Source organism: Solanum tuberosum, unplaced genomic scaffold (genome assembly GCF_000226075.1).
Source record: "Solanum tuberosum cultivar DM 1-3 516 R44 unplaced genomic scaffold, SolTub_3.0 scf00210, whole genome shotgun sequence".
NCBI classification, from domain to species: domain Eukaryota; kingdom Viridiplantae; phylum Streptophyta; class Magnoliopsida; order Solanales; family Solanaceae; genus Solanum; species Solanum tuberosum.
The window spans coordinates 710,012-725,708 of NW_006239135.1; the positions used below are offsets into that span (position 1 = coordinate 710,012).

General features: G+C 34.8%; 2 protein-coding genes across 2 annotated transcripts in view; one reads left to right on the top strand and one right to left on the bottom strand.

Moving 5' to 3' along the window:
- LOC102584652 (threonine--tRNA ligase, mitochondrial 1-like) overlaps positions 1–10,713 on the bottom strand; it is a 14,247-nt gene extending 3,534 nt beyond the window's left edge. The window contains exons 1-15 of the mRNA XM_006355904.2: positions 10,413–10,713; positions 9,761–9,998; positions 9,571–9,630; positions 8,774–8,863; positions 7,118–7,192; positions 6,885–7,013; positions 6,712–6,801; positions 5,907–5,995; positions 5,732–5,828; positions 4,423–4,509; positions 1,891–1,975; positions 1,296–1,390; positions 1,074–1,106; positions 912–998; positions 500–592 (exon numbers count right to left, since the gene is read on the bottom strand). Coding sequence (XP_006355966.1) covers positions 500–592; positions 912–998; positions 1,074–1,106; positions 1,296–1,390; positions 1,891–1,975; positions 4,423–4,509; positions 5,732–5,828; positions 5,907–5,995; positions 6,712–6,801; positions 6,885–7,013; positions 7,118–7,192; positions 8,774–8,863; positions 9,571–9,630; positions 9,761–9,998; positions 10,413–10,687 — 1,623 coding nt within the window. The 5' untranslated portion in view covers positions 10,688–10,713. The remainder of the gene's footprint in view (positions 1–499; positions 593–911; positions 999–1,073; positions 1,107–1,295; positions 1,391–1,890; positions 1,976–4,422; positions 4,510–5,731; positions 5,829–5,906; positions 5,996–6,711; positions 6,802–6,884; positions 7,014–7,117; positions 7,193–8,773; positions 8,864–9,570; positions 9,631–9,760; positions 9,999–10,412) is intronic.
- Positions 10,714–12,839: 2,126 nt separating this feature from the next.
- LOC102584972 (RING-H2 finger protein ATL47) lies at positions 12,840–14,447 on the top strand. Its single transcript, XM_006355905.2, has one exon. The coding sequence runs from the start codon at positions 13,218–13,220 to the stop codon at positions 14,325–14,327; it is 1,110 nt and encodes a 369-aa protein (XP_006355967.1). The 5' UTR covers positions 12,840–13,217; the 3' UTR covers positions 14,328–14,447.
- Positions 14,448–15,697: the final 1,250 nt, after the last annotated feature.

Below are 15,697 nucleotides of genomic sequence, written 5' to 3' on the forward strand. Positions count from 1 at the left end.
CATTTTTCTAACATAAAAAAGAAAAATTTTGCCCCCCCCCCCCCCCAACCCCGCGCTTTTTCTGTTGTATAACCCAAAAAAACTATTCTTTATGTCTCATTTTATTAGACACTATTTGATTGCGCAAGGAGTTTCGATATTACTTTATATAGTAAAAGAGTAAATATAAGAAAATAAGAATTCCTACAACTAGTGAAACTCTGTAAACAAATCTATAGTAGATGGGATCAGTATTAAGTGGGCCGACATATGAATTCGAAGGGAACGAATACAAAAGAAGCACAAAAGAAGGTGTAGAATCACAACAAATGATGTCTAAAAGTCTTTTTTTTAATGAAGTAAGAAATTTCATTGATGGCATAAAAAAGATGCAGAATAATACAAAAGTTAGGAAGATAACAAAACTTTGTTAGCTCAATCACAAAAAAGACTAAACTAGTACCAGGGACAAAACTCATTATCTCAACTTTTTACAATCCAAAAAATATTGATAACAAACCTCCCACGGCTTCCCGAACTCATTCAATGCTTCTGCAAGAGCAGCTTCAGCCTTCTCCCAACTTTCCAAGTCTCCAAGATATTTTTCAGGCCTCTGCAAGTCAGAAATATGAGTGGGTATACACAGAGACAAATGAACGCCCCATATGTGTAAAGTATGGAAACATTCATAAAATGCATCTTACATCAATAACATCACATAAGAAACAGCCCATTATCAGATAAATGGAAAATACAATTGCACTTGCACTTCACTTTCCAGACAAGTACATAACAGTCGAGAATGTTAGATAGGTGCAACTATCGCACTTATCTCTAATGATTATTATAACAATGAATAAATCTAGGACCTATATTTAGCAGAAATCGCTAATAACGAATTTGATCAATGATTCAAAAGACAGAAGTCGTACCGTTGATAACTTCAGGTCAAAAGTGAAACCAAATATCTTATACACATAGCTAATGAAATCTAAGACACCCTTGACTTCTTCCTTAATCTGCATTGTGAAGAATATAGGTCAAGCTAGTATTCTGATAACACAGGTTTACTGCATATATTAATCTTAACCAACCTGTGACTCCCTGCAGAAGATGTGGGCATCATCCTGCAAAGTAATAGGGAAAAATCAAAGGTTGTCTTGCAACAGAGTCGGTAATAAGGTTTTCATAGGAACAGATTCTTCAGAAAGACACATGGCAAATTTCATGTATGAAACGAACAATTATTGCTCCTTCAGGAAAAACTTACTTGATCTTCTATAAAAGATAAAGGAAATAAAAAGATGCGACAATACCTGCTGGAATCTCCTGACACGCGTTAAGCCAGTGAGTGCACCACTGGCCTCATTCCTGTGTAGAACTCCAAAGTCAGCCAGACGAAGTGGTAGCTCTGCATTGTTGAACTGTTGGTTAACCATTAAGGTGTTGCTTGCAGTTGTAACGACATCAACGAGAAAGACAGAAGTACTATAAAGATAACAAATAGTCACCATCTGAATTATGGTGCAAAAGCTATAGGATGTTACTAATGGGTAATAATGAGAACCAATGGAGCTTTATGAAAGAAGAATATTAGAAGTGAGTATGTTGTACGTTTAAACAGCCATCCTTTAAGATGAACAAAATTTCCATGAAATTTCACCCCTAAAGGTGCACTGAGATTCTTTGAAATTTGATAAGCTGACTTAGCATGAGTATTAGGCAAGCTAACAGTGCTTTGCAGTTACTATTAGCATCAACACTTCACATGGTCAAGCATCCTCTACATTAGCATGATAACATCAGATTAGGCATGCCTTAGTTTCAATAAGCTGCAGGCCAGAACAATAGTAAACCAAAACCATACAAGCAAAGCAAGAACGGCGAAAGGTAACTCCTGGAAAAGCTCACCCCTGTAAGAACGAACTCTGTGATCGAATATCAAGCAATGACCTGGGCAATTCATTGGCTTCAGCCCAAATTCTTGTTTTTCAATCTGCAGCATGAAGAAGCAAGAAACATTACACGAACTATGGCTAGAAAAATCTGATCATCCAGAGGCAGCACTTCTTACAAGACAACAAACTACAACTATGGCCAGAACCTAACCAAATTTAATGTAAACAATCCTCCAACAAAAAGGAAGGGTTTAAAAAAAAACACAAATCTGGATTATTTGTCTGAACTAAGTATCTCAAAAAAAAAAAAAAATCTCAAACAAGTGAAGATTTTTTCTACTGTACAACCTGCGATTTTCTATCCTAATCCTTTTCATCAGTTATCCAAAGTAAATAGCAGGCAAGTAAATTTATTAGCACTGTAAGACTGTTGTTCGGACTCTCCAAAATTGTTGCCACACCCGTGTGGGATTTTCCAAAATGCACTATTTTTAGAGTATCCCACACGCACCAGTTGACATATTTGAAGAGTCCGAGCAACAAATCTTTAAGATATATGGAGACATACATGTCTCGTCAGTTATCAATTCAAGATTTGTAAGCACATTAACAGAACTACTAAAGTTTGTATGGAACACTTAATGTAAAGGAATTGGAATTAATAGATAGATATTTGTAGTTAATTTATTATCCTTTTTTACCCTTATTTTAGGAAATTATTCTTTTTTTTCTAATTATACTATTACTCACTGATGTTTGCTGAATTTAAACAAATAATCCTAGTCTCCTAGATAAATCTATAACTCTTTTCAAGCCCTTTATCGATAAATCTGATTTCAAAATCTTATAAGCATGTGACATGCCATAGACCTTCAACTAAATAGGGACTAATATAATGCCTATTAAGACATAACTGATCAAGAGGAAACTTCAAAAAAACTACTCTCTCCGTCCATCTTTACTTGTCCATTATACTATTTTGGGATGTCCAACAATACTTGCCCAGTTTGGAAAACCAAGAGATAATTTGTCATTGTGTTTATTTTACCCTTGCTATTTAATATTATTCACTTTTCAATATTTAAATGACTTACAATTAATAGGGGTGATGTAGTAAAATTACCCCTCTATTTATTATTTCTTATGGAGTGTGTCATGTCAAACATGGACAAGTAAAGATGGACAGAGAAGTATGTAATATAACAATCTTTGGCTACCCAAAAACACTTCCTCAATTCCAATTTATATAATACGTTTCCATTTTGAAATGTTTTAAACCATTTGTGACTTTCACAACTTTCAAAAACTTAAATCCATTAGACTATTCACATTTTGACTTTCACGCAATGATTTCTCTTTTTTCGACCACTAGTAAATATTGCTTCCAATTTAAATAATACTCTTTCCATTTTGAAATGTTCAATAATATGCCATACCATTTGTAGCTTTCAATACTTTCAAGAAATTCATTAGACTATTCACATATTAACCTTCACGCAATATTTTCCCTCTTTCTAACTACTTCAATATTCTTTTCCTTTATCACTAACATATTATATAAGTCAACTTAGAGTCCATACCCAGTCAAAACACCATCATATATAATGGAAAACTGTCACACAAAATGTAGTGAATAGAGTAAAAACAGATTGAAGTTAAGCAGAAAGTGTTCCACTACTCCTTTTCAACAATTGAATACTTTCTGCAGTTTACAATACTCCATACTTGCTATACTAGAAATTTGAAGAAATTGGAATCAGTCAACAGAAGGAACAAGATGTTTCAGCTTATTCAGAACAAATTAAATCTTCCTGAAATATAAGCTTTAGTGTAAAAACCACAGAAAACTAAAGTTTTGTCACCACATGTTTCACAACCAAGTATAATAACTATCTGCTTGGATTTTGTACCTTACCATATGTCTTGAGCCTGTAATAATTCATCTTTAGTAAATCGTTCACCAAATTGGACCAGTGATATCAAATTCATTTCTTGGGAAATTATTTGAAGTGTTGTGCATAGTGGAAACATTTCTCTTGTCTTATAGCACCCAACTTGATCCATCATAATTCATATGCAGAAAAAACATCAAGAGTTTTTCCTGTGTTTATTCATATGACTTTGAGTTCAAATTCCAGAGGTAGGATCCATTCTCTAAAATCTTTTTACCCAAAAAAACAAGGATGCCGATTCTTCCACTGGTATGACCTTTAGAAGATTAACTTACTCCATCTACTTACTCGGAACCCAATTTTAGAGTTCTATGATACTCATAATTATACCTCACTCATTTGTATAAATATGGGTTGTACCCCTCTAACCAACATATTACTTTTTTTCTTTTTGATGACAAGGGAAACTCGCAGCCGCTACCCTTTGGGTGCGCACAGGGTAAAACCCCCGCTCCTATGCAATAGCCCGCAAACCAACATATTACTCCCTACTTCAAGTATCTATATTCAGAAATTAGAGGTTTTAAAAAGAGTGGAAAACACATTGAGATGCACCATAATACCAAAGCAGCTAGTAGTGTACAAAAATTTACCTCAAACACAAACATGTTCTCCTTGTAATTTGCAGCATGACCAGAAGTCTCCCACAATTGCATGTTGTACATATTTGGACTCCAAACCTGCATAACTCACGTATCAATACAAGCACTCATAAACAGAACGACACATAACTCTATGCATTGAGATTCAACAGTGCCCTTTGCCCCAGTTCCTACATTGAGGAGAGGGGGAAAGGAAAAAGGAGAAAACGAGGAGGCAACAAATAGGCCAAGAGGAGAAAAGAAAATATCTTAGTCATATGAACCATTGATGCAAAGACAATATTGCATGGATACAGGAGCGAGCATGTCAAGACACAATTTTTATTTTTCTGCATTTATTATTTAAGGTCACGTGAGTCCTCCAATTACAAGTGCCCCTTTATCAAGCAATGAGTATCTGATTTTCAGACACCAATATGCCTAATCCCTGACAAGAAATATTGTAGCCAGTGTAATTAAGAAGTTCAAAAAAAAATTAGTAATGTTCAACACACCACCAAAATTTCTACATTCACCATCTTTGGAGCTCAATGATGGTAGAAAACACAAAATTGAACTCAAAGAACAACCATGATTCAGACTAGAAGTAGAAGAAGCAAAGAACCTGGTTCAATGAAGAAAAGAACATCTTCCACCTTTATGGCACCCCTAATTCGCTTTGTTGATTCCCGAATTTACAATGTCCTCAAGTTATGATTTTTTTCCACAATCTTTTCTTTGTTCTAAGAGCTGCTCTTTTTCCTCCCTCTATTATATTCTGATTCCTACTACACTTCTTTCCAATATATAGGTTATTCGGTGCTATTAGGATATTCTTAAAGAAAAATCATGTGAATTTTATTTTATTTTCAGAATTTTGCAGTTACTGATACTTTTTGCAACTTCCATTCAGGCCTGTATTACAACCTTCATCTATAATAGTGTTTCATTCAACGTGTGCCCCCTTCTTTAAAACTAGTGTATATGTGCAAAGGTTTGTTCCCAACATTACCCACATGTCTGCATCCTTGCTACATTGGTCTAATCTAAGGATGTATTGTAAGTGAATAACTTAGGAACCACATGAGGATCTCTTCGTTGGTCAGAAGGAATTCAGTCCACTAACAATTAGGAGGGAACTATCCCTCTCAAATGAAATCAAGAAATAAATGCAATTTTAAAAAAGGACACAGTTTCTGCAAATGTCAAGAGTGAACTCAGCCAGCCAATCGTCCGTGCAATCCGAAACTACACTCCCATTGTTCATGTCTGCATTTCAAACAATCCTTGCAGTCAATATACTTAAGAACAAGTAAATTACCTCCTCGTAGCCTCTCTTCCAATACTGACTCTTTATGAATTCCAGCAGTTTGTTGCAAATTCGAGCACCATGTGGAAGAAAGAAGCAACTTCCAGGGCTGAAACGCATAAATCTCATTTAAATATGATGAAATATTTCACTGATATTGGTAACTACAAGAAATTTCAAGGTTTACCTTAATGGGTGAAAAAAGAAAAGCTCCTGCTTCTTAGTCAGCTCTCTATGATCGTATTTCTTTGCTTCCGCCAGCATATCTAGGTATTCCTATAATAAAGATTGTTTCATTAAAAACTCCTCACAGGAAGCAGTTCTGTTACCCTTTTCTCTTTACTCATGACAGCACTAACACTCGACATCTTTTGCTTTTACTGATAGATCAAATATGTGTTCACTAATTCATCAATCTAGAAATCAAATAACTTACAATATTATGTGAGCTACTCTTGATCTCCGATCAAGACTACTCAACTCTCTATGAAAAAAGTTCTATGCTCACCAAAGTATGGATGAAATAAAATGGATTTCTTTAAATTCATTAGATTGTTCTAAAATATTCACCTATTACTCTCGTTTCATATAATCCAAAGAAAAAGGCATAATGCACTTGTTTTCCATGCTTAAAAGGACTTAAAACACAAACAAGAAAAAGCATCAGAAAAGGGCAAAAACCTTGGTAAACAAAAAAGACAACAAATTCTGAAGAGTTGGGGCAAAACATAACAATTATGAGTCACAACAGGTGACATCTGATGCATTTGGTGGATTTCACACTGCAACATTGGGCACTTTAAAAATGAGTAAACCAATTGTCAAATATTATCACTCAAAAACAATTTTGAGAGCTAAAATGTCTCACACTTAATTCCTCTTTTTTCTCCATCTATTTTCATTTCCTTTTTTCTTTTTCAAAAGGGAAGAAGATATGGAAGTACATGAAAATCAAGTGGTCTGCAGTTCCATAAAAAGTTTTTCAAAGTCACCTTCAACTGTTTCTGATCTGGAAAAGATATTCCATAAACTCTTTGCAAGCTTTCACGGTCCTTATCTCCTCTCCAATATGCTGATGATGCCTAGAACATTAGATTGATCAGAAAAAATCAAATCAACACACATAAGCTTACTCTTTCTTTAATGAGAATATGCAGCACCTCACCTTTGTACAGGCTAGTGCTTTAACAAAAGATGTATTCGGTATATGGGGACCACGGCAAAGATCAACCAACGGTCCACATCTGTATACAGTGATTGTTTTATCTTCAGGTAAATCCTTAATGATTTCAACCTGATTAGAAGAAGCGAAAATAAATTAAGATGTGAACTTCCTGAAAAATGTTGCACACAGGAAAAGCCTGGGAGGATAAAGGCTACAGATCATAGCAATCCAACCTTAAACCTATTATCAGAGAACATATCAAGAGCTTGCTGCCGTGAAACTTCGATGCGTTCAAAAGGTTGTTTCTCCTGATAAACAAGGGAAAGTTAGTTGCCTGTTGAATATAATGCAGGATAATCAAACAAAATACTGCACCAACTGGAAGAGCGGCTCCTTAGCAATTGCTTCAAAGCAGAAAGGAGAAGATAAACTGTTGAGGTGCTCACTAGGTGATGATAAAGATCTCTAACAGCTCCTATCACTCTTATATCACTTATATCCTACATTTTGCTACAACATTATCATTGCATCCTTGATTAGGCATGTATGAAGGATCATAGAAGAAAGAAGATCCCATTAATGTGGGGGTACATTCAAGACCAATCCAAATAATTGACCGTGTATAGCTGTGTCCACTGTCTACCACATGTATAGATAGTGGTCTTGCTTTGGTTAATATTCTAAAACTGGGTCGGGCAGACTCCAATGACTATCATAACTAGGAGGGTGTTTGGATTGGCTTAAAAGTTGGTCAAACCTACTTTTAAGTCAGTTTTTGACTTTTGGAAGTGTTTGGCAAGTATAAAAATAACTTAAAATAAGCAAAAAATGACTTAAAATAAGTTGGAAATGTTTGGCAAGATTAAAAATAACTTACAATAAGTTTAAAATGACTTAAAATAAGTTAAAAACCAAAAGTAGGTCTCCTCCTACTATTTATTTTTTGACTTAAAAGTCATTTAAGTTTGACTTTTTATTTTTTTGATAAGTAAATTTTTTTTTTTTGATAAGAGTTTGACTTTTTATTTTTAACTTAAAAGCCATTTTTTAAGGCCATCCAAATGGGCTCCATAGAGATTCTCTTAATTGAGCAGTTAGGAAAGCCTGTTCTTACATGAATTTTTCATTTGAAAAGCGACAGGACAAGATGAGATCCCGGTGGAGTTTTGGAAGAGCACGGATAGAGTAAGTTTGGAGTGGTTGACTAGCTTGTTCAATGTCATTTTTAAGACGGCTAAGATGCCCGAGGAATGGAAGTGGAGTACAATGGTTCTGTTGTACAAGAATAAGGGTGAAATACAAAATTGCAACAACTAGAAGAGTATAAAGTTGTTAAGCCACACTATGAAAGTTTGGGAGAGAGCGGACGAGATGAGAGTGCGAAGGGGTGTGCCTATTTCCGAGAATCAGTTTGGATTCATGCCAGGGTGATTGACCACAGAAGCCATCCATCTTTAGAGGAGACTGATGGAAAAATATCAGGAAAGGGAGAGGGATTTACATATGGTGTTCATTGACCTTGAGCGACATCCTTTTTTTGGCAAGAAATTCTATACATGTTAGGGAAAGTGAGTCTCAAAGTATTGTTTCCGCACCACCTATGATCCCAAAACTCACCCTACTCCCCTCACGAGCATAAATCATTCAAATCTCTTGAATGTATTTTCCTTTTTACCAACTTCCTAACCATACAACAAGAAAACTTTTACAGGATGAACGTGATACTCAACCATAAAAAGTTCAATTCCTTTTTAAGACAAACAAAAAGAGACTCCAAAAGTAGAAAAGAGAAAAAAACTCTAGTGAAAGATAAAATCAAAGTGGCAACAAGCATTTGCACTTTATGTTAATCAGATCGAAGGCAATTCTGACAGGTAAAGGAGTAATACCGTAACAGCTTTTGCTGCCTCCTCCTTAATCCGTTTAAAATGATCTTCATTTAATCCCAGATCACCATAAAAGGCATCATAATAGAACCCCTGCAATGGAAGTTTAGACATGTCACAACAGGTTGGAAGTAATACGAACTGACGACAGAATAAGTTATAATGACATAGATCCCTGCCACCAAACTGTGGTCCAGGAGGAGGGAGGCAGTGAAACACTGTTAATCTAATTTTGTTTCATTCAGGGAATATTGCTTCCTTAGAAGTTGGTCCATCAGAAAATTTCAAGCTCAAATGATAGTACTGAAGTTAAAGCTTCATGGGCTTTTTCCTTCTGATGGCTCTTTCATCCGGAAAATCAACATATGTTGTGGCTGCAGTGAAGGCAACAACAAAAGGCGGGATACAGAATTGTCCCAAGGTTCTGACCAGGATATCAACTATCAAATAAAGTGGTCAGGCAATAAATAGCAACTGAAGTTAATTATTTTTGTGAAACTACTTCAGTGTATCATTAGCTAGCTATCTGGATGTTTTCACTTTAATCGATTCCCAAGGAAAAAATTAATTACTTTGCCGAGCCAAAGGCCATATAAGGAGAACAAAAAATTCATGCCACGACTTAGACCACAGAACTAATTAGTCAACCAATCAACTACATCGCTAAGCCATTGACTATATTTATCCTCCATATTCATCCCGTTATTCAGGCTCATTTCAGTCCCCAATACTAAATAATTTGTCTTGCATTTCAGAATATGTCCAAGCTCTCAAAAGAAACTTGAATATTTAATATATACCTCTCCTCTTGTTGTACACGGTCCAATGCACAATTTGCATCCAAATGTCCTTTCCAACGACTAAAAAAACCACAAAAAGAACATAAACAAAAGTAAAAATGAGCATAGAAAATATTTCAGCAATAATAATTTCTGAAAATCACAACATGATGAAAAAAGAACCACAATGCAGTAGATAAAAGCTTGAAACCTCTCCAAGAATGTGAGCACTCGAGTGCCAAAATGTGTCACGACCCTCATCACTTTCAAATTTAAAGATCTCTAGCTTACAATCGCCTTCCAACGGCCTCAACATATCCCAAAGCACCCCGTTCACCTTCGCAATCAACGCATTTGCAGCCAAGCTCTTTGATATCTCCTTTGCTATATCAAATGGTGTGGTATTCCATTGCTTTCCCTCCTTAATTGTCCCATCCACTAACTCAATCCTAATTATATAGCATCATAACCCACATTCAAAATAGTAACTTGGAAGAAAATACATCAGTTAGACCCCAAAAAAATGACTTCTTTCTATATTGAGTAACAATTTAACTTTAAACTTACCATTTTTAGCTTATTTTAGACTACAAAATTCAAAAGGTCTTACTTTTTTCTTAAAATTCATGTTCAGTGAAACACATTCACATAAATTGGGAGCATCAAATTGATTGTTTCCTTTTGTCAAAAAGAAATGTAGCTCAAAGTACTAATTTGCAGTGTAAATTCATACATCGTCCCCAATTTCTACAAGATGTTTGATAAATACGCAATAAATAGCAGTTAAAACGACTCTACTGATAATGTCATTCTTCTTCATTTTTAATCATTTTAAAACAATTTAAGTAAGAAATAGAGTTTACTTGATAGGATCAGGGGAGAGCGCAAGTCGTTGAAGGCGTTGCTGATTCTGGAGAGATTCGAAGAGTGCGATACGTTTAGGAATAACATTCTGTAGATAAGTTTCGTCTTTGGGGATTGATGCACTAGAGTTAGCTTCGGAACTTTTCGCAGCCTTTCCCATTGGTGGCGGAGATGAGAAGCAGCGGCGGAAGAGAGAAAAATGTTTGCACGGCGGCGGAGGACGGCGGATGGATTGAGTGAAGAGGCGCCAACAGAGTGGTGAAGCCAGGAGCATATAGACTGAAAGTTGAAGAAGGGGCTAGGGGAATTTGTTTCAGGGTTTTTAATAGTAAAATGTTCTTAACGACGCCGTTTAAGCGTTTCTAGTAATACAAATTTGTTTGTAACTTTTCAGTTTTGTAATTGAAAAATCGTCATTATCGTGAAATTTTAAATTTTAAATTGTCAAGATGAATTTTTATGATAATATCCTAAATTTGACCTGTGAAATGTGATACTTCATAATAATGATTATCTATTAATTATAATGACTAAAGAATAATTATTTAAAAATTGTATTTGATATTTTTATTGTTTTTTCAGTGTTATAACCTTGCATTGTTGTCTTCTATAAAAAAAAAGTTGAATACAAATCAATTTTAAGAAATGAGTACAAATAAAATTGAAAAAAATGACATTTTTAAATCTCTTATGATTATTTTAAGTGATGTCTTCAGGTCGCCTCCTTTCTCGAATAATTAGAAGTTAGATGGATCACCTTATTTGCAACTCCACTACTCTCCAATTTTGTGTCCATTATGGACTTTTTATTGAGTGGGAGAAGTATTAAAGTTTTTTTGAGGCCATCCTAATCAATCTAGCCTTTATTTTTTCATGACTTCACTTCTTTAGATCTTTCTTCTCCACCCTCATTCACACATCAACATTAGCCAAATTGAATTTTCAGCATCAAATTATATTTTCTCAACAGAGGGTTTTGATTTATCCCGAAGATTTGTTTGGCCTTCTATCTCATTAGGCATTTGTGTATCGATAACTTTCTCGTTGATTTGATTTTTGTTTGCCACGAGTTACACAATTGTCTTGACCCCATAGTAGGCGCCAAATTGTTTATCGAAGAATAGTACAGTTGAACTTGTAATAAGCTCAATGACACACAACTTGATTTAATTTATTATTTCTGATCACTACCAATTAAATATGTTCGTGAATATAAGTAAAAATGAGATAAGGATAAGAAAATAAATAAAGAAAGTTGTATGAAACAGTGCAGCTTCAGTGACAAGTGTCTGCGCAAGAGTCGGTGTTGTTCAAGTGATCTTAGCTTTAGGTTCGAAATTGCTTGAATAAGTTAATGCTATAAATTAAAATTTAGTAAAATATAGAAAATTTGAAGCACTTAAGTGTATTGATATCGTATTATTCAGTATCATGTGCCTTACAATTGTGCTGAAATTATTATTTATAGGAGTAGTTTACAAAGATAATACATCAACCAATTAAAAAGTTTCACTCAAATTATAAAGTACTTTGACCAATGATTGTCATCCACGTGGAAATACCGCTAGCTATGCCGTATACGTCCTTTTTCCACTTCACCAGGACACATGTCCTTCTTCATCTTCGGGCCACAAGTTCAAACTGTTTTCCGATGATAATCATTCTATGGCATTGGAGGATAATCAAGGTTGGTCTTTCTGAACACATCTCCTAAAATAGTTTATTTAATCTAACTAATTTCCTTAATCATATTATGTTAGAGTCACGTGTTCCTTTTTTTATTCCATCACATATACGAGCTATTTTTAACCAATACAATTTGATAAATTTAATAATGCACATTATGAAAAAGATAGAATATACTCATATCTTACTTCTTATCTCGTAAAGACAGAAAATCAACTCTACTATTCCCCGTATTTAAATGTGAAAGATCCAGATAGTGTGAAGAGCTCATGCTAGATCAATTCAAAATCACAAAAAATCTATGTGTGTTGTTCGTGTGAGTGCTGGCGCGCATGCGGGTGTCTACTATACATGTAATATTGCAGATCCAAGCCAGTTTATTGGGCCCTGCTTCACTCATCTACCATTCCACATCCAACAACACTTATCAATCTCAATTGCCAAAACATTCATCAAGAAGAAGAGACGTCAAAACTTAAGAAGGTGAGGGTAAAATTCTATTTTTCAAAAGGAATCTTATCTGAATTTGCACAGTGAAAAAAAATTCATATTAAGGGTAAAATACTTTCTAATAAAGATAACTTTGTATCCAAACTTGAATTCTGAAGGAAATTTCATATCGAAGGTAAAACACTTCTTAACAAAGATAACTCTGTATGTGAGACTCAAACACGATAGGTCTGAGGAATAAGTACTTACCTTCTTTGTTAGTACTTATTAAAGTAATAGTATGACTAAATGCCCTCAAAGGTCTAGGTTGTTCTTTTGACCTATTTTTTGGAACCTACTTAAATACTACTCCCAAGTGACTATTCTTTGTTGCCATCATTTACCCAAGATTTCTTTTTTTCAACTTCCTGCTGAAAAAGGGGTGTTTTTTCTTCTTACAAATCCAGCTCAAGATTTCATCCTTTTGCTTTCTTGATTGATTGAGTAGGTTTGGGTTGACGTTGAATTTGGGTTTCTTGTAAATGAAAAGAAAATGTGGGTCTAGTTCTTGTAGTACTCAATATATATGAGCTGGCTTTGTCTTTGTATGCCACCAGCAGAAGTGATGAAAATTACTGTCTGATTCTTGAAAAGGTATGAGCAAAGTATTGTCTTTTTAGTTCCAAAAAATGCCTTGGGTTCAGTCTGAAATCAGGGAAAAATATGATCTTTTGAATCATATTCATCTTCTGTCATCTCCTCAGAAAGACTCCTCTACCCCATCATCATCATCTGGAAACAAAATTAGTCCAGCTGTTCTTTTTATCATAGTAATACTAGCTATCATATTCTTTATTTCTGGTGTTTTGCATTTGTTAGTTAGGTATTTGATGAAACATAGGTGGTCCTCTTCTTCATCTAATAGAGACCCTGAAATGTCTGATTCTGGTACCTATCAAAGGCAGTTACAACAGCTTTTTCATCTTCATGACTCAGGTTTAGATCAGGCTTTTATTGATGCTCTCCCTGTGTTTCTTTACAAAGAAATTGTGGGTTTGAAGGAGCCTTTTGATTGTGCTGTTTGTCTCTGTGAGTTTTCAGAACAAGATGAATTGAGGCTGCTCCCTTTATGTAGTCATGCCTTTCATATAAGTTGTATAGATACATGGCTGTTGTCAAATTCAACTTGCCCCCTTTGTAGAGGAATCCTTTTCACACCTGATTTTTGTGTTGAAAATCCAATCTTTTGCTTTGATGATTCAATAAGAGATGAATGTGGTGGTGGTGGGGTTTCAGAACATGGAAGTGTTGGTGTTGGTGTTTCTCCTGGTGTAAAACCACATGAGGATTTAGATAGTACTATTAGTTCAAGAAGGGTGTTTTCTGTTAGACTTGGCAAATTCAAGAACACAAACAATGGTCTTCTTGAAAATGGGAAAAGGGAAATGGGAGAGACTAGTAACAGTAGTTTGGATTCAAGGAGGTGTTTTTCAATGGGGTCTTTTCAATATGTGGTGAATGATTCAGAATTGCAAGTGGCATTTTGTCCCAATAGTGCTAAAAATCATGGTGTTGATGGTGGTGGTGGTCAGTTGATGAGGGGAATTGTGAAAGGGAAAAGTGGACACAATGGAAGTTCTGCAAATGATGGAGACAATTATGGCAAAAGGATTGGAAATAAAGGGGAGAGTTTTTCTGTTTCCAAGATTTGGCTATGGTCTAAGAAGGATAAATTTCATAATTCTGCAGATAATGTAAGTTTGCCATGGACTGATGATCATAGAACTCAACCTGTTTGAAGATAGTTATACAAATCTTTTTTTTTTGTCTTTCTTTCAATTGCCTTGTAGTTTGGTTAAATTAAAGTTTACATTTGATTATTCAGTTGCCAAAGTTCTTTTGGAGCTTTTACTTTTTCACTTTTTTTCTCTTTATTGCTTTCTAGTAGTACACACTATTCTTTAAATGATGCTTCTTTCCAATTTCCACTTTTGTGGAAGAAGGATAACATGTTTCACTTTAACTTCTTTTTTTTCAATTCAAAATCCCATCAAATTCACCCAAGATTTGAGAAAGTTCTTTTTCCTACCAACTCTAAAACTTAACAACAACATACTCAGTGTAATCCAGCAAGTGGAATCTGGAGAGGCTAATCCAGCAAGTGGAATCTGGAGAGGATAGTATGTATGCAGACATTGCCTCTAGACTTTTTTAACTTAAGGGACCACTTGGGGTTGCTGAAAAGTTAAAACCATTGAATAATGTACTACAATTCTCTTGTTAAGGCATTTTCAAACTCAAATGAATGCTGCAATCTCAAGAAAAAAAAACCTAGATCAACTCTTGGGATTCTTCCTTCCTATTTTAATAATCTTGTTTGTGGCTCCCAAAAGATTCTCCACACTTTCAAATCCAATTGCCACTATTATCCTGTTTTGTCTCTTTTGAACTCTATGGTGTTTAGTTAATTAATGCCACATGAACATTAAATTGCTGGCTATATCTGTACTTAGGCTTACAGCTTACTATATTGTACTTCATTTAACAACTGGCTGAAAAAGTGGATGATACTCTATTAATGTCAAGCTCCTATTTAAACAAAGTTGGAACTTGGAAGTATATGATTCTTGGTCTTACTACAAATTCTTTTACACTCCTTAGTAGCCAATATGTAAAAACTCGAAAGGTGCATGCAAGCTGACTTGGACACAACAGTTAAAAAAAAAACTTACGCGAACCCGATAACTTACCCTCCCCCTTCCCTAGCAGGACCTACTAATGTTCTACAAGATGACAATATCTTTCTTCCAACTGATTTCTTTTTCAGAAATGGGTTGGTAGTCCCACCAACTATTTTCTTCTGCAAGGTCCATTGTGTGGAGCTTCTCATAATGGTGGGATTAGGGGTGTACAAAACCGAATCGAAAATTGAACCAAACTGCAAATTGAGTCAAATCGGAAAAAAAAACCGACTAGTGGTTTGGTATTAGAAAAAAAATCCGACTATATTTGGGTTGGTTTGGTTTTAACTAAAAAAAACCAACCCGAGACCAAACCAACCCGACATTATATATATAATTTTAAAATTTTATTTTATATGTAAAAATAATTACTTTGATATAATTTTTAAATATTTCTTATACTTTTTCATAGTTTTTATCTTTTAATA